Below are 26,829 nucleotides of genomic sequence, written 5' to 3' on the forward strand. Positions count from 1 at the left end.
ACTGAAAACTTAAAAAAACAAAACCAAATTGTAATTATGTATAAACCTTGTGTGTAATTTTGTATCTTAAATTTGTATCTTAAATTTGATAAATTTGTCTTCTTTATAGTGGTGTAGTTATAGTGGTATAATAATAATAATAATAATAATAATAATAATAATAATAATAATAATAATAATAATAATAATAATAATAATAATAATAAAACTACTACCATATTAAATATGAAATATTTAATAAATATATTGTAATATGTTCTTTGGCTGCAATTGCATTGTGACTCGGCATACACTGTGACTTAGTCTGGTGCATTGTGCTGTTCTCTGTCTTTTTGTTTATGGTAATTTGATGGAACGTTGACATTGTATTTAACCTTTCTTTTAAAAAACAATAGGTCTGTCAGGTGAAAGGGTCTAGAAGTTTAACTGTGGGATCAGTGGTGAGGTATGAGAAAACTATCAAAACTCTGACTAATTTGATTAACAGCTGTTTGTAGTCAGACAGTGTATATATATATATATATATATATATATATATATATATATATACAGTATATAAGTATTGTCACATGATTGTTCCAGTGGGAAATACAACAAGGGTTCTTGGTGAGGTCTTGGGTACCTGCCTCAGAAGGCCCCAATGTTTCAGACTTCACACCATGCCGGTATTAAATACACCTGCAGTGAGCTCAAGAAACCTGGGCTGACAACTTCACCCTAATCGCCTACATTTATTTATTTTTTTGTCCCTTATATAATTGTAACAGGCAGAACTGTTTTTTTTTAATTGTGCACATCCCTGTGGAAACACCTCAACTTTACCGCCCAGCACTTTTTTAAAGCCTCATTTTGAACCAGGCTTTGTAAGATCAAGGTCTGAACACTGCCTGAATAGTTTCAACTTTCTTTATTTGTCATTTCGCTACATGTTGAGAGGAATGAAATGTTGTGTCTCACAGACATTAAACATCAAAAAAACAACAAAGCACAAAACAAAGCAATACAATTTAAATACACAAAAGATTATACACTCAAGCAGTAAATATAGGTATGAAGACTCTACAATGCTTCCTTGATATTGTACACGTGCAACAGAAGGTATTCAAGGTCAGCAGCTGGTAGCAGACTAGTGCAAGATGTGGTGTGCAACATGAGCATGTAAACATTTAAACATCTTTGATGTGCCAGTGTGCTAATGCTGAGGAGAGTGTGACTGGTGGCAGTCAGGTGGGTCACATCACAGGAGGCTTTTGTATTTTCAGGGCGTGGCAGTAGAGGTTTGAGTTCGAGTTCAGGGCTTTCACAGCTTGGGGGAAGAAACTCTTCCACAGTCTAGCAGAGCGGGCTACATTCCCATAAACAAAAAACAAACACAAAATATCCTGATTGCTGGATAAATAGTTCAATATGTGATTTGTAATGACAAAGTTCCACAGTCATAATGACACACAATCATAACAAACAGACTGTAGGATTACAATTAAAACCAGGTATTAAAATAATATCTACAGCAATATCTAAACAAATTATTTTTACTCTTAACATCTGATGATCAAATTTGTGAGGTTTAAATGTATTTAGTTTTAAATACACGAGAGATGATCAGTGGTGCTGCATTTTTACCTCCTTCATTTAAACAAGGATTGAAGAATGGATAGAGTTCCTCAGTGAAAGTCTGACCAGTGAAAGAATAGATATGAGATCTGGACTTCACATCATAAAAGGAGACCAGACCCTCCTCATAATCCACAAACACACCCACAACCTCCACCTTCTCCCTCGATGTGAGGGGGACAATGTGATGTTCACAAGCATAATACTGATTCTCATTCCTCTGTATTACAGTCCAGAATCCATCCTGAGGAGTCAGGTTAATCTTCCCTTTCCTGTTACTGTTCTCTCTCGCGACTCCTAATGTCCAGTTAATTTTCCCTCTGACCTGCACCTCATAATAAAATCTCCTTGAGGAGAAACTGTGCTTTCCCAGAACACTGATATATGAACTAAACCTCTGTGGTGTATCAGGGAGATTCTGTCGTCTGTCTCCATGTGTCACTTGTTTTCCATCAGCAGACAGGATGAGATAAGGATTAGCTGTATCAGGATCCAGGGTCACATCCACTGTGAGAAACACACAGTGTGTGATGAGTAAACATGTAAAAAATATTACATCATCATCCAGTGGTTCAGGTTCATTATCGATTTATAAAAGGATTTGTAGAAGATTTTTTACATTTTATTTCATTGAAATTTCTAAAATACAGTTTATAATAGGAGTCTGTTACAGATAAGAAATATATGTATATATATAAAATATATATAATTTATTATATATAATATATATATGATAAATGTGTTTATAATTTTTTTTTTCACTAAATACACAGAAAGGGACACAGAACATGAGTGAAAAACATTTGAGGTAAAAACGCTGAGTGTCTCTAGTGATAAATATCTGGTACGTTTTACATTTAGAAATAAAACATGGGACTCTCAAGTGATTGAGAGAAACAGTTTGTTTTTTATTCTTTTTTAACTGTATGATTATAAATCTTTCAGCCTTTTCCACATACACGGTGCAACAAATCATTCAGAATCATTCATTATTTCCACACAATGTTTTACTCACATCAAGAATCTTTCATTTCTACAAGTGAAGCTGAATTCAATCCAATCATGAAGCTGAACAGTGAAGGGGAAAGAACAGTTACTCCAAGTTGTGGAATTTGGACTCAAACCTTTGGGGGTTTATTTAATGTCAGGACACAAAACAGTACATTATTATTTTGAAAATCTGAATTATAAAATACGAATCTCTGAACATCTAAAAAAGGTAAATTAAATCTTAAATCTAAATTTTAACTCCTGCACACGGATTCACATAACTTCTCATTACATAAGAACATTTTGATATGAAAAGTAAAATTAAAAGTATCTAGTGTAACGTTTACTTCCAGTTAGCTGTCATCAACAACAACGTCTCTGCACTAGAGCTTCTACCAGTTAATTTATAAAAAAATAATTTCTCCTGTGTTTATATGACTCATAGTATTTATGGTTTTACAAATCATCACATTTAATAAATAAGCATCAGGATGTCACATGGGTGTAGATTTGGTGTGAATGAATTTGCACATTTGAATTTTTACATTAAAATGAATTAGTTGAAATAAAATTAGCTTTGTAAGATTTGCAGTGTTTCTACATAATTCCCATCATTTTATCTAGCATTCAATCAATCTACTGATTCTGTACATCCATTCATGTCTAATCTGTCTGTTGTCCACAAGCATTTATGATTGTTTCATTAAAAATATTACACAGAGCATAAGTCCAAATGAAGGCAGTCTGTAACTGATTAAAACATATAAACATCATTTATTTATTTATTTGTTTATTTGGTGTTATTTCATTGGGGCAGTGCTAGTTAAAGTGGTTAAGTCTCTGTGTTGATGAACAGAGGATTGGGGTTAAAGCTGCCCCTGCTGGGCCCCTGAGCCAAAGGCCCTCTGCTCCAGAGGTGCTGCTTCTTCTTATAGTGAGATTTGAACATTTTACTATGTATATGATGAAGACAGAGGAGAATCTACACCCCTGGTTACTGCCCCTGGGACACCAGTGGATTTTCCTAGAGTCTGTACTTCTGAACTTACTGTAGCTTGTTCAAATACATAATGCCTTGTTTCTGTGTTTTGTGAGAATAAAATGATCCATATGAATTCAGTGAAATGTTGATGAGGTTGACAGGTATGTATTGTTACCTGATAGGATACTGAATAATCACATTTTAAATGTTTCCTCTCAGGTTTGTTAGTTATTTGTTTGTTTTGTAGAGTTTTACACTAAAAGGTAGACGTTTGGGTAAATGATGAAGATTGAAGAAATCATAACTCACACCACCATAAGCAGATATACTCATTTACACACACACACACACACACATTCCCAAACACAGACACACTCACTCACCCTCTCTCTCTCCCTCTCTGTCTGTCATTAATGAGAACATATGTAGGTTTTCCTGATACTGGAGATAAATATCAAAGTAGTAAAATTTCCCTTTTGCATCTTTACCTTAGTGATATATTTGTGTTTGTGATTTTTATCACTCAGGAAAGACAGAAAGAGTCACAGAACAAATCCTCATTTCTGAATGTCATTAAAGACTTGTCCCTGTCCCCCAAAGAAGAATTAGATATACTTGTAAAATGGCTTGGACCAAAGTCAAACCAACAAGCTAAAAGAATCAGTGCAGCTCAAATCAATGATGCCACTGAAGCTCTTAACATGATGTGGCAGCACTTGGAAGAAACCTATGGAGCACATGAGGTAGTTGAACATACACTCTTTCAAAAGGTTGAAAACTTCCCTAAGATTACACCTAGAGACTCCAGCAAACTAACGGAGCTAGGAGATCTCTTGCTGGAACTACAACTAGCTAAAGCAGACGGCTATTCACCTGGGCTGGCCTTTCTGGATACAGCTCGTGATGTTAACCCCATAGTGGAAAAGCTCCCTTATTTCCTACAAGAGAGATGGATCTCACATGCATCCAAATACAAGGTAGATTATAATGACACATTTCCACCATTTTCTACCTTTGTACGGGAGCAAGCACGCATAAGAAATGATCCTAGCTTCTGCTTTCTGTCAGCAGCGCAGTCCAAGTTTGACAGACCTATTAAAAACAGTACTCGCCCTATGATTTCAGTGACAAAGACAGAAATAGCACAGAGTAATGAAACAACAGACATTAGTGATGATCCAGACAAACAATGTCCTTTTCATAAAAAACCGCATCCCCTCAGGAGATGTCACAGTTTCCGCAGCAAGCCCCTAGAAGAGGGAAAAACATATCTGAAGGATAAAAACATATGCTTCAAGTGTTGCGCATCAACCAAACACCAAGCCAAGAACTGTCAGATCAAAGTCACCTGCAAAGAATGTGGGAGTGAAAGACACAATACAGTGTTACATCCAGGCCCATCCCCTCCTAAAGGCATCACGCCGCCAACAGAGGCGAAACAGCATGGCAGGGAGCCTGAGCTTAGCACACTATCAGTCTCAGCTACAGCAATGTGCACAGAGGTATGTGGCAAACAGCGTGGCTCAAGGTCTTGTGCTAAGATATGCCTAGCCAAAGTGTATCCATCAGGTCAACGGGACAAGGCAATAAACCTGTATGCCGTTATGGACGAGCAAAGTAATCAGTCTCTTGCAAGCTCTGACTTTTTCGACATCTTTAGTGTTAAAGGAGGCACGGAGGTGTATACCTTAAAAACATGTTCAGGTATCATGGAAGTTAGAGGGAGAAAGGGTGCCCTTGCCCCTGATGCTGGAATGTGACATGATCCCAAAGGATCGCTCAGAGATACCCACGCCTGCAGTCGCCCAATACCACCCACACTTAAAGGCGCTCTCGCACAAGATACATGCTATCGATTCAAATGCACACATCCTGTTTCTCATGGGGTAGAGACATCCTAAGTTTGCACAAAGTGAGAGAGCAGTGCAATGGTCCCTATAATGCACCATTCGCCCAGCGCCTTGACCTCGGCTGGGTTATTGTGGGAGATGTCTGTTTGAATGGTGCACACAAACCAAGGTATGTCACAACGTACAAAACAAACACATTGCTCAACGGTTGTCCATCGTACCTCAGTCCATGTACCAATGTCCTTCAAATAAAAGAAAAATCTGTAAGGGAACTAAAAGACACTCAAATCTGCACAGATACTTACCAGGCACTACAGACAGACAATCTTGGGGACAATACCTTCATCAAGAGAGAAAGAGAAAAGTTAGCGCCTTCACAACAGGATGTGCAATTTCTTACAATAATGCAGAAATGTATCAGAATGAGACCAACAGCTGGGTTGCACCCCTTCACTTTTTTTTTTACACCCAGACAACATCTACTAAATAATCGAGATCAGGCTTTAAAAAGACTCAACACACTAAAACTTAGTCTTGTCAAAAAACCTGAGATGAGAGAGCATTTTGTACAGTTCATGCAAAAGGTCATAGACAACAAGCAAGCAGAAGTTGCACCCCCCTTACAGCTGAATGAAGAGTGTTGGTATCTTCCCATGTTTGAGGTGTATCACCCACAGAAACCCAAACAAATACGTGTGGTTTTTGACGCAAGAGCTAAACATGAGGGCGTAGCACTCAATGACATACTTTTAAGTGGCCCAGATCTCAACGGGTGGGGGGTCGGACGTCTCTAGCCAACCTCCCATATGATGAAAAGCACCCTCTGATACTCCCTAAAAAACATTGTGTGTCAACTCTGCTTGAGAGACATTACCACTAAGGTGTTGCTCACCAAGGTCGTCACCTCACTGAGGGAGCGCTGCGATCTGCTGGTGTTTGGGTAATTGGTGGCAGGAAACTAGTCTCAAGTGTAATTTATCAGTGTGTCACCTGTCGTAGACTTAGAGGAAAACCTGTTGAACAAAAAATGGCCAATCTCCCAGAAGATCGACTCAACATGGAGCCCCCGTTCACTAGGGTAGGCTTAGATGTTTTTGGGCCCTGGAGTGTAGTCACTCACATGACTAGGGGTGGGGCCGCAGAAAGCAAACGCTGGCAGTTTTATTTAGTTGCTTAGGGACTCATGCAGTTCACATAGAAGTAATCGAAACTATGTCCACTTCATGCTTTATTAATGCACTGAGAAGGTTTTTCGCAGTTGGAGGCCCTTCCAAAGATCTCAGATCAGACCGCGGCACTAACTTTAATGGAGCCTGTAAGGAGCTAAAGATCAGTATAGATCACCCAGAGATCCAAGACTACCTCAGCAATGAAGGCTGTACATGAACATTCAACATGCCTCACTCATAACATATGGGTGGATCATGGGAAAGAATGATTGGCATCACCCGCCGCATTCTAGACGCAATGTTACTACAGTCAGGTCCAACTCGTCTTATATTTAAACTTTACACATTACACATAAGATTCCATGCCTGTATATCTTGAGTGACAGGTGTCTTGTCCAATGATCGGTAAGTTTCCATTCGCAAACTATACCTACATTTTCCATTGGTTGTCTGAATTGTTGTTGTGTTTTTTGATTTGTTAATTTGTTTTCGGATTTGTTAATGTGTTTTGCACTTCTCGGCCACCGTATTTAATGGATTGTTTGCATTATTATTTTGATTGTGCTACAACTCTGGTAATAAGAATAGTGACATTTCACTGCTTTTGGTTGCCGTCTTTGCAGCTTTCAGCTGATTAACGTTATAGATAAACGCCCCCAGCTCTGACTGCGCGTGCATGCTGCACGTACCTGTGCTTCTCCGTACAGCGTGCGGAGCGTAATGTAATCTAGGAGCAGTGATTCACCAAACCTCCCTTATTACAGTCTCACACATTTCTTCTGATTTTATTTTGTAGTAACGAGTAACGAAGATGCTTAGTGGGAATATAACGGAGTAAAAGTATACATTTTATCTAGGAAATGTAGTGGAGTGAAAGTGAAAGTTGACATAAATTTAAATAGCGAAATAAAGTACAGATACGTGACATTTCTACTTAAGTATAGTAACGAAGTATTTGTACTCGTTACATTACAACGCTGCTTGTCATAAATATAAAGTTAAGTAGTTAAAGATGTTTGACAGTAAATTAATTAATCCAGAGATGCAAATATTGATAAAATCAAACGTAAAGTTCAAAGAGTTAGCATTAGTTAGCACCGTATGCTAGCGGTCATTTGTTATGCTAATTAAGGTGATTTGGATTTCTTGTATACAAGCCATTACCTAAAACTAAGAACATAGTTACAGTTTTACAAAGAAAAATATTAATGTTAAAGTTAATTGAGACACGATTCATGAAAGCTATTGAAGGATTAAAAGCCATGAACCAACATCTCACTTGTTCAGCATTTGAAGCAGGAAGCAGCAAGCAGGAGACTTTGAGCTCTCGCATCTTCCAATTTATATGCTTGGCTGAGTATTTTTTATTCAATTCCGAGTTATCCTGAGTTTACACTTTAACCTACTTACATCTTAATTCTTGACATCGTATTTACTTGACTCGCAGCGTCCGCTTCTAGCCAACTAGCATAACTAGCCTGTTAGCTCGGCTACCACTAGTACAAGCTCTCACATCTTCCACATTTTCAGTATAGACTGGAGTGAGAGGCAGGGAGTTGACCTGCTCAGTCCAGTGGCTCGCTCCCACTCTGCTCTCCTCCACGTCCATTCACATCTTTTAGAAGCAAATGATAGACAATAAATAAATAGGTTAAATAGTCCGCTTCTAGCCGGCTAGCGCAGCTAGCCTGTTAGCTCGGCTACCGCTAGGACAATCTGTTGTACTTGCTCTGTAACATCATTTCCGTGTAGCAGCAGCCTCCGTGTAGCATGTATGGTTGTGTTGCGGTTAGATTGTAGCGTCATATAAATGCAGTGTTTGAATTAGTTGCCGCGTTGCATTTGTTTGCTTGGCTGAGTATCTTCATTCAATCTCAATCTATCCCGAGTTATCCTGAGTTGCTATTTATCCCGGCAATAGAATCTTAAAAGTAGAATAACCACTCAAAATACCTTATTTATTTGTTTTCCCAGCGGCCAGCTGGTTAGCACCACTAGCCTGTTAGCGTGGTGTTTGGATTGTTTGAGTGTCGCATTTATTTGCTGGTTAGCATCACGCCTAACTGGCCTGTTAACCCGGCTACTGCTAGTATACCTTCTCACACCGATTATCTCTGTTGTTCTTGCTCTATAACATCATGTCGGTTACGTCTCTGCCCTTGAGTGCAGGTGAGGACACGTTCGAGCTGCACTCGGTGGAACTGGAGCTGGAGCCTCTCCTGGAGGCCGTGGAGAAGCAGATCCGCGACCTACAGGTGAAGCAGGCCGAGCTGCGGGAGCAGAAAGCCGTGCTGGAAGCTCCCCGGCCGGTCGCTCAACTGTCTCAGTTAAACTCCCGGGATGTAATTATCACTCCCTCCACCTCTACTCCGTGTGTTTCTCTATCCAGGCTCAACGCACTCAGGAAATGGCATGGCCAGGAACTGTTCACTCCCGTGCCGGGGCACCGCGGATCCTGGGTGCAGCAGCGGAGGACATGCGCCGGGCCCCGATTGAGGACCTCTCCACCTCCACCACCGCCGGTCTTCGAGATCCCAACTCGGAACCGCTTCGCCCCCCTTCGCGAGACGGACCGTGATCATCGGAGACTCCGCCACGTCCGCGCTACTGTGTCGAAAGGTAAGGCTCGGACCCACTGCTTACCTGGTGCTCGTGTTCTTGATGTCGCTGCACAGGTACCTATGGTCGTGAGCAGAAACACCGGAGCTGTGGTTCTTCATGCTGGCTCGAACAACACCAGCCTGAGGCAGTCGGAGATCCTGAAGAGGGACTTCAACACCCTGGTGGAGACGGTTCGCACCACAGCGCCCACAGCAAGGATCATTGTGTCTGGACCGCTTCCAACATACCAGCGAGGAATTGAAAGGTTCAGTAGACTTTTTGCTTTAAATGAATGGCTTCAGTCATGGTGTCAGACTCAGAATTTACTCTTTATTGATAACTGGAATGTTTTCTGGGAGCGTTCTAGGCTGTTCCGACGGCCTGCACCCCAGCAGAGTTGGAGCGGATATCCTCTCAGACCACATCTCCAGGGCGCTGAACATCTTCTGACTGGTAAACTACTCCTTAAATTTAAATTTCAATAGTCATCCTTCACCTCAACACATTGACACAAATGCACACATAGTTCACATAGAAACTGTGTCTGTTCCCCGAGCAGTGAGATCAAAAAGTAAATACGTGAGAAGTTCTCGAAATAATCTTACTGTAATTAGACCAGAAAAATGCCATAGAAACAAACAAAAACAGTTCCTAAAGTTTGGGCTTCTGAGCATTAGATCGCTTACACCCAAAGCACTTATTGTAAATGAAATCATCTCAGAAAATAGCCTTACTGCACTCTGCCTTACCGAAACTTGGATTAAACCAAATGATTACATCGGTCTAAATGAGTCTACACCATCAAGATATATTTATAAGCATGAGCCTTGTCAGTCTGGTCGTGGAGGTGGTGTTGCCACTATCTTTAGTGATTACCTTGCTGTTACCCAGAGAACACAGTATAGATTTAATTCTTTAGAAGTGCTTGTCCTTAATGTTACACTACCGCACATGCACACGAAGAAATCCCTGATGTCTCTTGCTCTAGCGACCGTATACAGACCCCCAGGGCCCTACACCGATTTTCTTAGAGAATTTACAGACTTTCTTTCAGACTTATTGGTTAACTTTGATAAAGCATTAATTGTAGGAGACTTTAACATTCATGTTGAGGACACAAACGATGCTTTAGGACACACATTTATGGACTTACTAAACTCACTTGGGCTTAAACATCACTAAAGCAACTCATCTTCATAATCACACACTAGATTTAATAATATCACACAGAATAGATGTCACTGATATAGATATCATACCTCAAAGTGATGACATCACAGACCATTACCTCATAATGTACACACTACCTATAGAACAGACTAATTATGTCTCACCACGTTATCGACTCAGTAGAACTATTATTCTGACCACTAAAGACAGATTCACAAATAACCTGCCTGATCTGTCTGGACTTCTTACTGTACCCTTAAACACAAACGACCAAGATGTAATGACTAACAGCATAGGTGCTATATTCACTAGCACATTAGACACTGTTGTCCCATCTGATTACAGAAGGTTAGAGATAAAACACCTGCCCCAGGGTATAATAGTCATACTCACACCCTCAAAAGAGAAACCCGTAACCACGAGCGAAAGTGGAGAAAAACTAAATTAGAGGTTTTTAGAATTGCGTATAAGGACAGTATGTCCAGCTATAGACAAGCTCTAAAAGCTGCTAAGTCTGAGCACCTGAGCAAACTCATAGGAAATAACCAGAACAATCCCAGGTTTTTATTTAGCACAGTGACTAGATTAACAAAAACCCAGAAATGTGAACACACTATTCCATCACAGTTCAGTAGTGAGAACTTTATGAGATTCTTCACTGATAAAATCGAAAGTATCAGGAATAAAATAGGTGACGCTCAACATATGAGAGCAACTAGTGACCCAGTCTCACTTAAGGCTCTAGACACACAACTACAGAGCTTTACAAGTACAGGACAGGAAGAGTTAGATAAACTTATTACCACATCTAAATCAACAACTTGTTCACTAGACCCCATTCCAACTAAATTACTGAAAGAAGTGTTACATAAAGCTGGTGAGCCTCTTCTTAATATTATTAATGCCTCGCTATCTTCAGGTTACGTCCCTAAATCGTTCAAGTTGGCAGTTATTAGGCCCCTCATTAAGAAACCTAATTTACATCCAAATGTACTATCAAATTACAGACCTATTTCACATCTTCTGTTTATGTCTAAAATACTAGAAAAGGTTGTGTCTGTCCAACTGAGCTCCTTCTTACAGGAGAACAATATCCTCGAAGAGTTTCAGTCAGGTTTCAGGCCCCATCATAGCACAGAAACAGTACTTGTTAAAGTTACAAACGACTTGTTCTTAGCGTCGGACCAAGACTGTATGTCACTATTAGTTCTATTTGACCTTAGTGCTGCATTCGACACTATAGATTCTATAGATTCAACATTCTCCTAGATCGCTTACAAAATTACACAGGTATTCATGGACAGGCTTTAAGTTGGTTTAGATCCTACCTGTCAGACCGATACCATTTTGTTGAATTAAATGGTGAATCCTCCAGTTTATTACCAGTTAATCATGGGGTCCCTCAAGGATCAGTTCTAGGACCCCTGCTCTTCTCGATATACATGCTTCCATTAGGGAACATTATTAGAAGACATGGGATTAGTTTCCACTGTTATGCTGATGATACACAGTTATATATCTCATCAAAACCAGATGAAATGGCCACAGTGTCCAAATTAACTCAATGCCTTAGAGAGATAAAAGACTGGATGAACTGTAATTTGCTGTTGTTAAACTCTGATAAGACAGAAATACTACTTATAGGTCCAAAAACCAGTACACAGAAACTCTCACAATTTAACTTTCAATTAGAGGGATGTACTGTTACTAGTAGCTCGACAGTGAAAGAGCTGGGTGTTATACTAGACAGCAATCTGTCTTTTGAAAATCATATCGCCCATACTACAAAAACAGCCTTCTTCCACCTTAGAAATATCGCCAAGCTGAGAAACATCCTGTCTGTACCTGATGCTGAGAAGCTAGAAGCTAGAAGCTGGACTCTATGATACCAAGAGGAGATCTGAACTCTATGTGATCTTTACACCAATTCAACACTTGTTTGACTGTATATTTGTAATCACACCAACAGTGCCACCCATATGAGGATGGGTTCCCCTTTGAGTCCAGTTCCTCTCAAGGTTTCTTCCTTTACCAATTTAAGGGAGTTTTTCCTTGCCACTGCTGCCTTAGTCACCTCAGACTTGCTCATTGGGGATAAATACATATACATACATACACACTGTCAACTATACATATCTTAATTTTTTACTATTTTAATTCTTTGTATTTCTCCTTATGTTTAACTTCTGTTCTATGTTTATGTTCTGTAAAGCTGCTTTGAGACAAAGCCCATTGTAAAAAGCGCTATACAAATAAACTTGAATTGAATTGAATTGAATATGTATAATTTGCTCTGAAGGTTCACGCATGCGCAGCATCAACAGTATGTCGGACGCGTCTGAAACAGTTCTCAGTTCAGTGTATTGATGATTCGCTGTATCGGTTCAGTGTACTGATGAATCGCTGTATCAGTTCAGTAATTCAAGCATACGCAGTATCAACAGCTCGCGCTCACACTTCTCTCAGCACAACATGTCTCAGTTCAGTGTACAGGAGTTACATATAACTCCGGGATATTAGTTTATTTAGAGTCGGACCGACTGTCAGGCATGACCGAAAGTGAGTAACTTTAGTAACTTGTGGATCAGCGCTGACTCAAGACGCAAACTGTTTAGAACGAATCAGTCCGATTTGGTGAACCGGTTCATCCAGTTCACTAAAAAGAACTGCTTCAATAGAACGATTCGTTCACGAACTGGCCATCACTAATTATTAGTGTTTCTAAAGTAGAAAAGGGTTTAAGGGCTTTAGTGCATGGCAGTAATAAGGAGCTATAGTGAGGAGGATAATGAGACACTTTAATACTCCTTTTATTTGGAGAGATCTACAGATGATAATAAGTCTGATGATGCAGTGGTGTGATGCTGATATGTACATTTTAATATGAGAGGAAATCAGAAAGCTCACTGTACCTGTATACTGCTGAATCTTCATCAGTTCTGTGGAAACTAATTACAACAAAACATCACGTCATTAGATTTCAGATAAATTATTGGTATTTAATATTTAGATTTTGCAAAACATATACCTAAAACATCTACTTTAGTCTATTATTAGAGACTTTTTTTTATCAAATCTAAAGTACAAAATAATGTCTCACCTGTTTCCTTTAACTTGTCATTGAATGATTTAGTGAGTTTCTCATTCAGAGTCTCCTGAAGCCGAGACAGAGCTGTCCTCACAGTGTCCACACTCACATCAGTGTTAATGCTGAGATCAGTCCAGTTCTTGGTGTGTGGAGGGCTGCATATGGAGGAGTAAATCTACAGTAGAGAGGAGAGAGGAGAAATCCCTCAGCATGGTGAGTGTTGTTCTGTGATGTTCTGCATTGTCAGTGAGCAGAGAGAGGAACACTGACCTGTAGGACATGGAGATACTCCTCAGTGTGTGAGAGCTGCTCCAGCTCAGTGTCTCTCCTCTTTAGCACACTGATTTCCTGCTCCAGCTCTTTAATGAGTTCTTCAGCCTGCCTCTCTGCTGCTTTCTGCTTCTCCTCCATCATCTCCAGCAGCTCAGCCTGATTTCTCTCAATGGAGCGAATCAGAGCAGTGAAGACTTCAACAATGTCTGCTTTCTCTTTCTCTGTGCTTCTCTAAAAGAGGAACACATTTTCACTTCCATCAGATAACACTGATAGTGCACTTTGTTCATTTCTACAAATAAGAATAAAACTACTGAATGTATCAGATATTAACTCATGTCATGTTTGTACACACTTTTCTTTGCTCTACTGAGTGTTGGATCTCTTTTATCTTCTTCAGTCGGTCCTGAACTGTCTCATGTTTCTGGCATATGTTGGCCTCCAGGTTCTCCACAAGGTTTATTAGTTTGTGTTTCTTAAGTTTTGGAACATGATAATGTGGCTCTAAATGAATTTTACAGAAACTCAGTTCACAATCCAGACAGGATTTTAGGGCCTTCAGCTTCTCTCCACTGCAGGCATCACAAAGAACCTCAGGTTTGTCAGAACCACTTTTCTTCTTGAAGTAATCTGCAACCTCTCTCAGTGTTGTATTAATCTGCAGTTCAGGTCTCTTGGTGAATTTCTTGATACATAATGGACAGCGACAGTGTTTATTCTTGTCCCAGCACTGTGCAAGGCAGCTCTTACAGAAGTTGTGTCCACATGGAGTGGTGACTGGATCAATGAGCACATCCACACAGATCGGACACAGCAGCAGATCTTTAGACAGGAGACTGCTGGAGTCATGAGAAACTAGAAAAGAAAATGTTACACATTGTTGATAAGTGGTGTAAATAGATTAAACTGCATCTGTAGTTTAGGTGTGAAAATCACAGACCAGGGGTCTCATTTATAAAACTTTAACTTTAAACTTAAACTTTAAAAGCCAAAAATGGCGTACGCCAAAAAAATTTATTTCTATTGTTAATTTGGAAAGGGGTTAGTGGGGAAGGGGTGCCATTTCTTTTGGATCTTGTGTTCTCCTGTTTACATTAGTAATGGAGTTAGTGTATTGTGTATTGTGTTGTAATCTTTGTTTTTTATTTACTTTTGTAGCTTATTTAGTTTCTCCCTAAATGAGTTAGATGGGTTCTGCTTATTGTTTTGTGATGATCCCCGTCTTGGAGTCTTCAAACCCTCCTGCACTTCATGTTTGGGAATAAATGAGCTTTGTTCATTTTGACTTGGTTGTATAGTCACATTCTTTTTTGTGACAGGATTTAGGAAAACGTTATACATTTTGAAGTTATTTAGTGTTGCAAGGTTTTGTTAAATGAATTTTGTAATAATCATTATCAATATTCAAGATGAATATTACATATAACACATTATTGTGATGTAATATTTTACTATGAAAGCTGTCTGACCTTCTGTGCACGTGACTAGGAGTTATTTGTGACTATAAATTGTTATTACCAGAGAGAATTTGTGTACAATATTAGAGGGTCAGAAGGAGCTGGAGACGTGGTGAGACTCAGGCTCATAAACAACTTGGTAAGATCCTGATCAGTAGATGATCGAGCGTTGTGCATCTAGCCAGTGATTGGTGATGTTTTCCTTTCTTCTGTTTTCTGCCTATAAATCATTCCTATATAACCCAGTGTAATAAATGTTGTAGGCCCTTCGTCTCTCCTGATACACTAGGAGCTCTGGGTCCTGCTGTGCAGCAGCACAAATACATTGTGAACCTTTTTACTCTTGCTCGTTCTGAACAGTGTGCTATTTTTATTTTCTCTAAAACTTCCACAACAATAATCAGTCACAGATTTTGCTAAATAGATTATTTGGTAACTATTTTACATCTTTCTTTAACAGTTTCTATGTATTTGTTATTATTTGTATATTTTCTGTTTAGTTTTACAGACATTTAGCTCAGTTACATAGAGACAGTTTTCAGGGAGTTTTTCATGATGCTTGTTTTGTTAATCATTTAAATTTGAATCTATCACCCTGATTAACAACTCACCATAATTATATTCCCCTGCTTCATATCTACAAGTACTGCATTATCAGAACTGTCAGTCATCACATTATCTGTGTATGTTACACACACTACTGCTGCTGCTTATTGCACAAAAGCAAAATATTACACAATATTGTTATTAGCACTACCATGCACTTCTCACAGTGTACATAACTGACCAGTCATATATTCTGTATTATATTTAATAGTCATACTGTCTATATTGTATCACATTGTCTGCATTATCCTGTACAGTCTGTATTGTCCTGTCCTGTGTAGTATAATGTTATGTTAAAGTTCCCTGTGTGTGTCAACACCCTTTTGGCCAATAAACCTGATTCTGATTCTGATTAATTTTTCTGCCTTTCAGTGTCGGTGAAATAAATTAATATACAAATATTAAAGTTGCAAACAAAACAATTCACTTTTATATATCTATGTAAATAAATACAAACTAGAAAGAAAGAAATAAAACAATAATAAATAATATAATTCTAATGAGTTGTACATTTCATTACATATTTAATTGCTGAATTATAACTAATAAAGTAATATAAATCAACCATAGTTACAGCATCAGTGTAAATAAATGTCTTTCTAAGACGTTTGTGTATTATAACACAACTCTTGTTACATAAGGCAGTTAAGACAATTAAGCCATTCACTGAGATCATTTTTATAACAATATAGATTATAATAGTGACAGTACTTCATTAAAACATACAGAAAACTAATCATGAATAAACTGTATAACTTACATAATTCTGGTTCTTCCATGTTCCCCCTTCTTCTGCCTTCTGTTTGTGATGAAGATTCAGACATTTACTTCCTCCTGTTTTTAACCTTTACAGTAAGAAATCACATCATTCAGTCCAGACATGTAACAGTATGAGGTTTTACTGATTAGTCTGTTTAACTCACTTATGTCTGTCTGCAGTGTTAAACCTAATGAATGACACTAAAACATTTAGTCTGTGATTTAAAACACATGTAAACATTCTCACCATTGTGAGATTGTAATAAACACAGAATTTCACTGCTCTTTCTCTCAGCTTTCAGCTCAATAACTGTATAATAACAGTTTCTCACATCCAGATAAGTTTGTAAGTGTAAGTTTGTGTCCGAGTTTCACCCAGAGCTTACCACAGTCTGTCCTGTCCTGTGTAGTATAATGCTATGGTAAAGTTCCCTGTGTGTCAACACCTTTGGCCAATAAACCTGATTCTGATTCTGATTCTGATTATGTTGGCTTTGTAGAAGCCAACATTCTGATTTCCGTTATAAACTCGTAATAATCTCGTAATAATCCACGCAGTATAATAATAAGTAGAATGACTGCAGTATTGACATTAAATGTCCAAACCCTCAGTAGCCACTTTTTGCCAAAAGTATTGGCACCCCACCGGATATTCTGGTGACGTCACTCGACACCACGTGACGTCACGTGTAGCCCCGCCCCCGAAACAAGCGAAATCAAAAATTTGCACAACATGGACATGTGACATATCAAAACACTCAGCACAATGAGGGGAACTGCCCCATGGGTATTCTGGTAAAGTCACGTAACGTCACGTGTAGCCCCGCCCCCAAAACAAGTGAAATCAAAAATTTGCACAAGATGGACATGTGACATATCAAAACACTCAGCACAATGAGGGGAACTGCCCCACGGGTATTCTGGTAAAGTCACGTAATGTCACGTGTAGCCCCGCCCCCAAAACAAGTGAAATCAAAAATTTGCACAAAATGGACATGTGACATATCAAAACACTCAGCACAATGAGGGGAACTGCCCCACGGGTATTATGGTCACGTCACGTGACGTCACGTGATGTCACATGTAGCCCCGCCCCAAAAACAAGCAAAATTAAAAATTTGCACAAGATGGACATGTGACATATCAAAACACTCAGCACAATGAGGGGAACTGCCCCACGGGTATTATGGTCACGTCACGTGACGTCACGTGATGTCACATGTAGCCCAGCCCCAAAAACCAACAAAATTAGAAATTTGCACAACATGGACTTGTGACATATCAAAACACTCAGCACAATGAGGGGAACTGCCCCACGGGTATTCTGGTCACGTGAGGTCACGTGAAAATTAAAAATTTGCACAACATGGAACATTGCAGAACATATTCTGGTCACGTCACGTGACGTCAAGTGATGTCACATGTAGCCCGCCCCAAAAACAAGCAAAATTAAAAATTTGCACAAAATGGACATGTGACATATCAAAACACTCAGTACAATGAGGGGAACTGCCCCACGGGTATTATGGTGACGTCACGTGACGTCACGTAATGTCACATGTAGCCCCGCCCCAAAAACAAGCAAAATTAAAAATTTGCACAACATGGACATGTGACATATCAAAACACTCAGCACAATGAGGAGAACTGCCCCACGGGTATTATGCTCACGTCACGTGACGTCACGTGATGTCACATGTAGCCCCGCCCCAAAAACAAGCTAAATTAAAAATTTGCACAACATGGACATGTGACATATCAAAACACTCAGCACAATGAGGGGAACTGCCCCACGGGTATTCTGGTCACGTCACGTCACGTGAGGTCACGTGACGTCACGTGAAAATTAAAAATTTGCACAACATGGACATGTGACATATCAAAACACTCAGCACAATGAGGGGAACTGCCCCACGGGTATTATGGTCACGGGTATTAGGTTCATGTCACATGCTCATGTCCACTCACCTCCAAAAGTATTGGCACCCTAGCGGTCCAGTAGCTTTCACAATCTTTCTGTCCACTCGCCTCCAAAATGCACCGGCCTTTGCGAATACTTGCACCGTCAAAGCCAACATCAAAGTTTGTCGCGACGAACTTTACAAATCTAGTTATTATTATTATGTTGGCTTTGTAGAAGCCAACATTCTGATTTCTGTTATAAGCTTCTTATTATTATTATTATTATTATTATTATTATTATTATTATTATTATTATTATTATTCTTGGACAAAAATTTATATAAAAAAATGCGGCCCAGGGCGTTCGAGCCACATGCACCAAATTGGATATGTCTTAGACCCTGGTCTGAAGTTTGTGGCTTCTATTTTTCTAAGCGATCGGAATTCCGGCATTCCCGGTACGGAAGCTCAAAGTGGCCTTTTTTCCCATAGACTTCCATTATAAACTTTTAAGGTTTGTAACTCGGCAAGTTTTCGAGCGATTTACACCGTACTCAGACAGGTTCTTTAGGACCTTACTCCGGACAAAGTTTTTATTTTGTAGTTCCGACGGAATTTTCGGTTTTCCCGTAGTCGACGATCGAACATCCCATAGACTTGAATAGGGAATTCCGAAAAGTCCTCTAAGCTCTCACACACACAATACATCCAACATTAAGAATTGCATGTAATGTTCTATGCAGTATAATAAGTAGAATCCCATAATGACTGCAGTATTGACATGAAATGTCCAAACACTCAGTAGCCACTTTTTGCCAAAAGTATTGGCACCCCACCGGGTATTCTGGTGACGTCACTCGACACCTCATGACGTCACGTGTAGCCCCGCCCCCAAAACAAGCGAAATCAAAAATTTACACAACATGGACATGTGACATATCAAAACACTCAGCCCAATGAGGGGAACTGCCCCATGGGTATTCTGGTCACGTGACGTGACGTCACGTGTAGCCCCGCCCCCAAAACAAGCAAAATCAAAAATTTGCACAACATGGACATGTGACATATCAAAACACTCAGCACAATGAGGGGAACTGCCCCACGGGTATTCCGGTCACGTCACGTGACGTCACGTGTAGCCCCGCCTCCAAAACAAGCGAAATAAAAAATTTACACAACATGGACATGTGACATATCAAAACACTCAGCACATTGAGGGGAACTGCCCCATGGGTATTCTGGTCACGTCACGTGAGGTCACGTGTAGCCCCGCCCCCAAAACAAGCAAAATCAAAAATTTGCACAACATGGACATGTGACATATCAAAACACTCAGCACATTGAGGGGAACTGCCCCACGGGTATTCTGGTCACGTCACGTGACGTCACGTGTAGCCCCGTCCCCAAAACAAGTGAAATCAAAAATTTGCACAACATGGACATGTGACGTATCAAAACACACAGCACAATGAGGCGAACTGCCCCACAGGTATTCTGGTCACGTCACGTTATGTCACGTGAGGTCACGTGTAACCCTGCCCCCAAAACAAGCGAAATCAAAAATTTGCACAACATGGAAATGTGACATATCAAAACACTCAGCACATTGAGGGGAACTGCCCCACGGGTATTCTGCTCACGTCACGTGACGTCACGTGTAGCCCCGCCCCCAAAACACGCAAAATCAAAAATTTGCACAACATGGACATGTGACATATCAAAACACTCAGCACATTGAGGGGAACTGCCCCACGGGTATTCTGCTCACGTCACGTGACGTCACATGTAGCCCGCCCCCAAAACAAGCAAAATTAAAAATTTGCACAACATGGACATGTGACATATCAAAACACTCAGCACATTGAGGGGAACTGCCCCACGGGTATTATGGTCACGTCACGTGACGTCACGTGATGTCACATGTAGCCCCGCCCCAAAAACAAGCAAAATTAAAAATTTGCACAACATGGACATGTGACATATCAAAACACTCAGCACAATGAGGGAAACTGCCCCACGGGTATTCTGGTCACGTCACGTGACGTCACGTGAGGTCACGTGTAGCCCCGCCCCCAAAACAAGCGAAATCAAAAATTTGCACAACATGGACATGTGACATATCAAAACACTCAGCACATTGAGGGGAACTGCCCCACGGGTATTCTGGTCACGTCACGTGACGTCACGTGTAGCCCGTCCCCAAAACAAGTGAAATCAAAAATTTGCACAACATGGACATGTGACATATCAAAACACACAGCACAATGAGGCAAACTGCCCCACAGGTATTCTAGTCACGTCACGTTACGTCACGTGAGGTCACGTGTAACCCTGCCCCCAAAACAAGCGAAATCAAAAATTTGCACAACATGGAAATGTGACATATCCAAACACTCAGCACATTGAGGGGAACTGCCCCACGGATATTCTGGTCACGTCACGTGACGTCACGTGTAGCCCCGCCCCCAAAACAAGCGATATCAAAAATTTGCACAACATGGACATGTGACATATCAAAACACTCAGCACAATGAGGGGAACTACCTCATGGGTATTCGGATCACATCACATGCTCATGTCCGCTCACCTCCAATAGTATTGGCACTCTAGCGTTCCAGTAGCTTTCACAATCTTTCTGTCCACTCGCCTCCAAAATGCACCGGCCTTTGCGAATTCTTGCACCGTCAAAGCCAACATCAAAGTTTGTCGCGACGAACTTTACAAATCTAGTTCTGATTCATTTCCTGCCTTTCAGTGTCAGTGAAATAAATTAATATACAAATATTAAAATAGCAAACATTTCACTTTTATATATCTATGTAAATAAATACAAACTATAAAGTCTAGCTGACCCCATCCTAATGACGACCAAAACATAACTGATGGTCTTTATGAAGTTTTATTGATCCTTGATAACTCCAACAGTGATGCTTTACACAACCGTGACTGTGACTGTAATGTATCACTGCTGCTTTTCAAAATAAGAGTCCCGCATTTATATCAAAATGTAACAACTGTATATATATATATATATATATATATATATTATTTAAACAAATTAAATTTATAATAAAGAAAATATTCAAATACGTCTGCTACACTCCCACCAAATTATAAATGTCTCTTAATCCCTTTATGCCTCGCCCCCCCCCCTTTGCAGGTTTTTCGCCTACATGACCTAACCAACAAAAAGTGGTACAGCTCCCACATACTTTGACACACAGGGGTGAGCCTGGTCATTGGAAAGAAGATTCTCTAGTTTCAGAAACTAGTTTCAGATTGATTCTAGGCCTTACTGGCACAAAGTTACAGGGATTTGAATGCAGGTTTTCATTTCCGCCTGGGTTGTTTACCTGATAAACTGATTAATCTTATTTTTCTGGAACATGTTAGGGACCAAATAACAACTGAGAGTCATAGCCACATGTCTTGGCTTTCACCAAAAGAAATTTCAAGTCAAAAGACCCAAAAATGGCTTCAATAAAAATATTTTTCTACGGCCATGGTCGTCTGGCCTGAGCTGTGAGAGGGACAAAAGGTCAGGCATTACGCAAGAATTCTTCTGCGCATCCAGTTCACGCAGACACAGTCAAAGAAGATAAGGCATGGCGCATACCGTTGGAATCGTCAGTCAAAGGCGGGTTCCCAAAAATTAGGTCATGCCACCATTGGCTTCCCAGCCGTCTATCTGTGCCATACAAGCACCAATTGGCTCAAATGAGGGCTTATTTGATCCGTTAGGACCTGGGCTATAAATATGACGTAGACTTTGAATTTTTGAATATCCCAATTAGGAGTTAGAGCGGCAAAACTAGATGATGGCGCACATCTGTTTCCAGTTTTCAGAACACTAACGGAATATTTGCGGTTTATTTGGATTAAAAGGCTTACAGATTTCAATTCCTTGGACCTGTGTGGATTTTTGTGGATTATTTGTGTTGGAATATATTACCCCAGTGAAGAAAGAGACGCGTCTAAAGGTAAGGGGAAAACCGGTATAGCGCCACCTAGGTCAGTTTTGTCCAAAAAATATTTCTAATTGTATAAAGGCTGTGAATCATATTGTGCTTTGTGTGTGGGCTTAAAAAATTATTTAGAGTATAAACTTTACTAGGTAAATAGGTTTTTTCGTGTTTTTGGAGGATTTGATGCTTTAAAGTTGAATTGAAGCTTGTTTCTGGGTCATCCCCTAGTGGTCACTTCGACCCGTAATAATTTCCATTTATGTTTCTTTAACCTTTAACCTTTGTGTGTTTGGAGAAATATAAAGTCCACATGTGAATCAGTTCATTCTGATTCTTCTAATAGAAAAAACAACTTTTGAGCTGGCCTTTCTACCATTGATATTTTATTTATCTGTTCTCCTTTCTTGGACAATTTCCTGTCACCAAGTATTAATTCAATCCAATCTGTGAATATGTGGCCAACTTTACTTAAGACGCCGAGGCTCTTTTTTCCTTCTCGATAGGTGAGTAACGTTGGTTTTGCTTTGTTACACAGAACTAATATATGCCTTTGTCCTTTACATGATTATGCTTGTGTGTCATTGTTGATTGTTTGTTTATCTGCAATCGTATTGTTCTTCCTGTAGCAAGGTAACACAGAGGGGCGGGGTCTCTAACCCCATTACAGATTGCCAATAAGCCGAGCAACGGGCAATTGCTAACAGAACCCCAGCCGCCCTTCGCTTTCGCCTGTCCTTTAAATAAGCACGGCTTATTGGCAATCTGTAATGGGGTTAGAAACCCCGCGCCTCTTTGTTACCTTGCTACACAGAGATTGTTCAATTCAGCTCAAGTAGAGTGAATTAGGTTGACAACCTTAAAAGAGGAAACACAGCAAAATAAAATGAATAAAATAATGATAATAAATAGGCATTCACTTATCTGTAAACAAACCTTATGTAAATAGATTGTTCCATACAAAGCTGTCACAATGTCGAGCAAACTGTTCATTTGCATACTAGCTTAAATCTACTTAGCATTAACATTCTAAGTGTTATTTTAACAAACAAGTGGTATGCAAGCACTTTGCATTTCTTCAAGAACACAAACTATGTACTGTGCATTTACACATTTACCATTTTTTCTACCACTATTCTTCATATTGTATATAACTTCAATAAAATAACACAGAATTTAGTGTTAATGAGTCTTTAGGTTGAGACTTCTTCATGCCATCAGTGTCCCTGAGGTGATTGTTTGCTGATGCGTTTTCCCTCTCGTGCGTGCCACTCGCAGTAGTTTATTTCTTCAACTGGAGCATGCAAAATCTTCTTCCAGAAAGTACTCGTGCATTACATCTGCATCACCAACTCACTGAAGCGATTGCATTTACAGATCTCACTGCATTCTGACTCCATGTGCGCGCACCTGCCATGCGAGTTTTCACTTCCGCGTCACTCGGCATGGCACTCGGTAATCTCCGTCTAATTAATTCAGTTCCGCAGTTTCGCCAATTTCTCAGATTTTAAGTCACAGTTTCGGTTCGCGTCTTAACTTCACAATATAAAGAATGGGTATCCTTGATGTTTTCAATTTAAAACAATTTAAAGTAACATAAAATTTTGACTTTTTCTCAAGAATTGCTGCTTTGTGCTTTGTATTTGTAGCATTGCTGGATTTTTTTATGAACCTTTGTGGATAGTTGTGTGTGCAAAGGAAACTCATGCAAATGCCATGTAAATACAGTATAACTTGTAGTTAAAAGACCAGTTCAAAGGTTTTAGAGCTTCCAGAATCCTGACAGTAGAGAGGATGTTATCCTTGTTTGTCTCTGTTCTGATACTCCTTTTTGGAGTGGCATCAGGTCTGACAAGAGAGTATATTAATGTTTCCATTGCCAAGAACTGGACTGATGCTCTGTTGTTCTGCAGACTACACTACAAGGATCTGGCTGTAGTCACTACTGATCAGGAAAACCACAGGATCCATGAACTCATAGGGAAAAACTATACTTGGATTGGGATGTACAGAGCCAGCCCAAATGTAAGCCTCTGGCTGTGGTCTAATCGAACACCAAGTTCTTATTATCAGTGGGACATCGACCAGCCGAGTAATAATGATGGAAATCAGAACTGCGTTGAAGTGATGCCAGAAGGGTGGAATGATCAGTTCTGTTATCTGGAACGTTTTTTCTTATGTTACAGGTTTTTAGTCTTGGTGAAGGAGAAAAAGACATGGGAAGAAGCTTTTCACTATTGCAGAATGAATTACACTGGCCTGGCATCCATGGCATCTGATACAAAATTACAGTTGGCTGAAATGGAGAGCAATAACGCCCAAACAGACAGGATCTGGACTGGTCTGACCTTCCTAAATGGAAAGTGGGTTTGGGTAAGCAGAGAACCATTGGGGAAATTGGTCTCCCTGCCATCATGTCCAGATCAACGCTACCGCTGTGGTGCTCTCAACAACAAAACGCACCATTTGGAGAACAGAGACTGCAAAGAGAAGCTTAATTTCTTCTGCTATTACTAAGGTAAGTATAAAAAAAAATTATATTTCAGTTTGAATGTTGCTGTTTTTATAGATCATCTTTAAGATGTCAATAAAATCATATACTATGATGAATGACAAATATATTTTCTCCAATTTTAGGCGTTCCATAGGATGCACAGTCATCGCCAAGAAGAATATGAGCAAAATACAATACAACAATCTCACCAGAACTGGGTTTGCAGTGTGTTTAGGTCTGGTTTATTCAAGTGGAAATATTATTTTATGCTCTTGTAGTGTGGAAAAAGAATTTCTGATGCACAGAAAATTGGGAAAGGTGTTGTTTAAATATATATTCTTTGAAATCCATGTACAAAATGCATTATGTACTTATAATTATTTTGTCTTTGCTTTCTGGTTAAAAAAAATCTATTTGAGAATATCTTCCTTTAGGACAACAAAAAACATTGATATGTTTCGTCCTTTCATAGCGTTAAAGTGGCCAAAATTATCTGATGTGGTTACTGTTACTCTTTGTCATTTCTTTGGTCACAGTAGTTCTAATTCTACTATCATGTAAACCTGAATGTGGTGGGAATGTGATAAATCTGTAATTATAATAAATATATTGTAAAAACAAATAAAGTAATTGTGATTTAACCCCAATATCATGCTTATATTTTGTGAATTGTATAGACAATATTTCATATAACAACCCTTACAATTAAGCTAACATGTTGACTAGGATTCAAATATCACTATAATCCTTTCCACCACCATGTTGAAACTATAATTATCCTAAAAATAGATAGGACAAATATTTCTTATAAACTTCTAAATTAAAAGTTACTATTTGTCTCTAACATCTAAGGAGGCAAGGAAAAACTCCCTGAGATGATATGAGGAAGAAACCTTGAGAGGACCAGACTCAGAATTGAACATCATCCTCATTTACATTTACATTTTTGCCATTTGGCAGACATTCATACAGTACACAGAGAGTCATACAAAAGTGAAACATTGGTTCATTAGGTTTCAAAATTACAGGGGTTTTTATTGAGTGTCATTTGGGTGTCATCATCCAGCACCTAACCAGTCTGAGTTTTAATATAGATATTGTAATCAGTCTTAATATTTTAGATATTAATGAAATGAGGTTGTGTTTTGCAAAACTAAATTTTATGCATGGAAGAATCATTCATTCATTAATTTTCTATCGCTTATCTGAACTTCTCGGGTCACAGGGAGCCTGTGCCTATCTCAGGTGTCATCGGGCATCGAGGCAGGATACACCCTGGACAGAGTGCCAACCCATCGCAGAGCACACACACACTCTCATTCACTCACACACTCACACACTACGGACAATTTTCCAGAGATGCCAATCAACCTACCATGCATGTCTTTGGACCGGGAAGGAAACCGGAGTACCCGGAGGAAACCCCCGAGGCACGGGGAGAACATGCAAACTCCACACACAAGGAGGAGGCGGGATTCGAACCCCCAACCCTGGAGGTGTGAGGCAAACATGCTAACCACTAAGCCACTGTCCCCCACGCTTCATGGGAGAATTATCCTGTGAAAATATTTGCTTTATTTTGTAATATTATTAGGAATACATATACTTTCCTTCATACAACAATATGTATGTATATTTAACAAAGATAAATGTATGTTGTATTTGCAATTACTTCAAATCCCTTAGTGCAGATCAAAATTTAAACAATAAAGACATTTTCGGTCTTCTTTGCTTCTATTTACCAAGAATGACAATATTAATGGAATATTAATGGTTAAAAGTGTCTTGTGGTTGTACAACTTCAGCATTTTGAGAAATCCTTGTGCGTGGTTGTGTGTCTGTTATTTGTTTATGATAATTCAATGGAAAACTTGTTCTTTTTAAATAGCTGTGGTACCTTTTAAGGCAAAAA

The 26,829-nt window shown here is 39.5% G+C and overlaps 1 protein-coding gene and 2 long non-coding RNA genes across 5 annotated transcripts; 1 reads left to right on the forward strand and 2 right to left on the reverse strand.

Annotated features, from left to right (window-relative positions):
* Positions 1-1,494: 1,494 nt before the first annotated feature.
* Positions 1,495-17,101, reverse strand: LOC113653717 (E3 ubiquitin-protein ligase TRIM39-like). Its single transcript, XM_027163499.2, has 7 exons — positions 16,946-17,101; positions 16,561-16,645; positions 14,093-14,592; positions 13,735-13,968; positions 13,477-13,639; positions 13,289-13,324; positions 1,495-2,121 (listed from the first exon to the last, which is right to left on the reverse strand). Exons 2-7 carry the CDS (start codon positions 16,622-16,624, stop codon positions 1,568-1,570), a joined length of 1,551 nt encoding a protein of 516 aa, XP_027019300.2. The 5' UTR covers positions 16,625-16,645; positions 16,946-17,101; the 3' UTR covers positions 1,495-1,567.
* On the reverse strand, positions 4,664-9,557 carry LOC125145792. The gene is made up of 3 exons (XR_007144251.1): positions 8,016-9,557; positions 5,742-5,776; positions 4,664-4,678 (listed from the first exon to the last, which is right to left on the reverse strand). It is a non-coding gene; the product is annotated as an uncharacterized LOC125145792 (long non-coding RNA).
* Positions 17,102-23,749: 6,648 nt separating the features above from the next.
* LOC113653718 lies at positions 23,750-25,564 on the forward strand. Of its 3 annotated transcripts, none has more exons than XR_007144059.1 (4): positions 23,750-23,878; positions 24,337-24,448; positions 24,610-24,941; positions 25,061-25,564. It is a non-coding gene; the product is annotated as an uncharacterized LOC113653718 (long non-coding RNA). The 3 variants fall into 3 exon arrangements; XR_007144058.1 differs by lacking the exon at positions 23,750-23,878 and adding an exon at positions 23,885-23,979; XR_003443144.2 differs by lacking the exon at positions 24,337-24,448.
* Positions 25,565-26,829: the final 1,265 nt, after the last annotated feature.

Source organism: Tachysurus fulvidraco, chromosome 10 (assembly GCF_022655615.1).
Source record: "Tachysurus fulvidraco isolate hzauxx_2018 chromosome 10, HZAU_PFXX_2.0, whole genome shotgun sequence".
NCBI classification, from domain to species: Eukaryota; Metazoa; Chordata; class Actinopteri; order Siluriformes; family Bagridae; genus Tachysurus; species Tachysurus fulvidraco.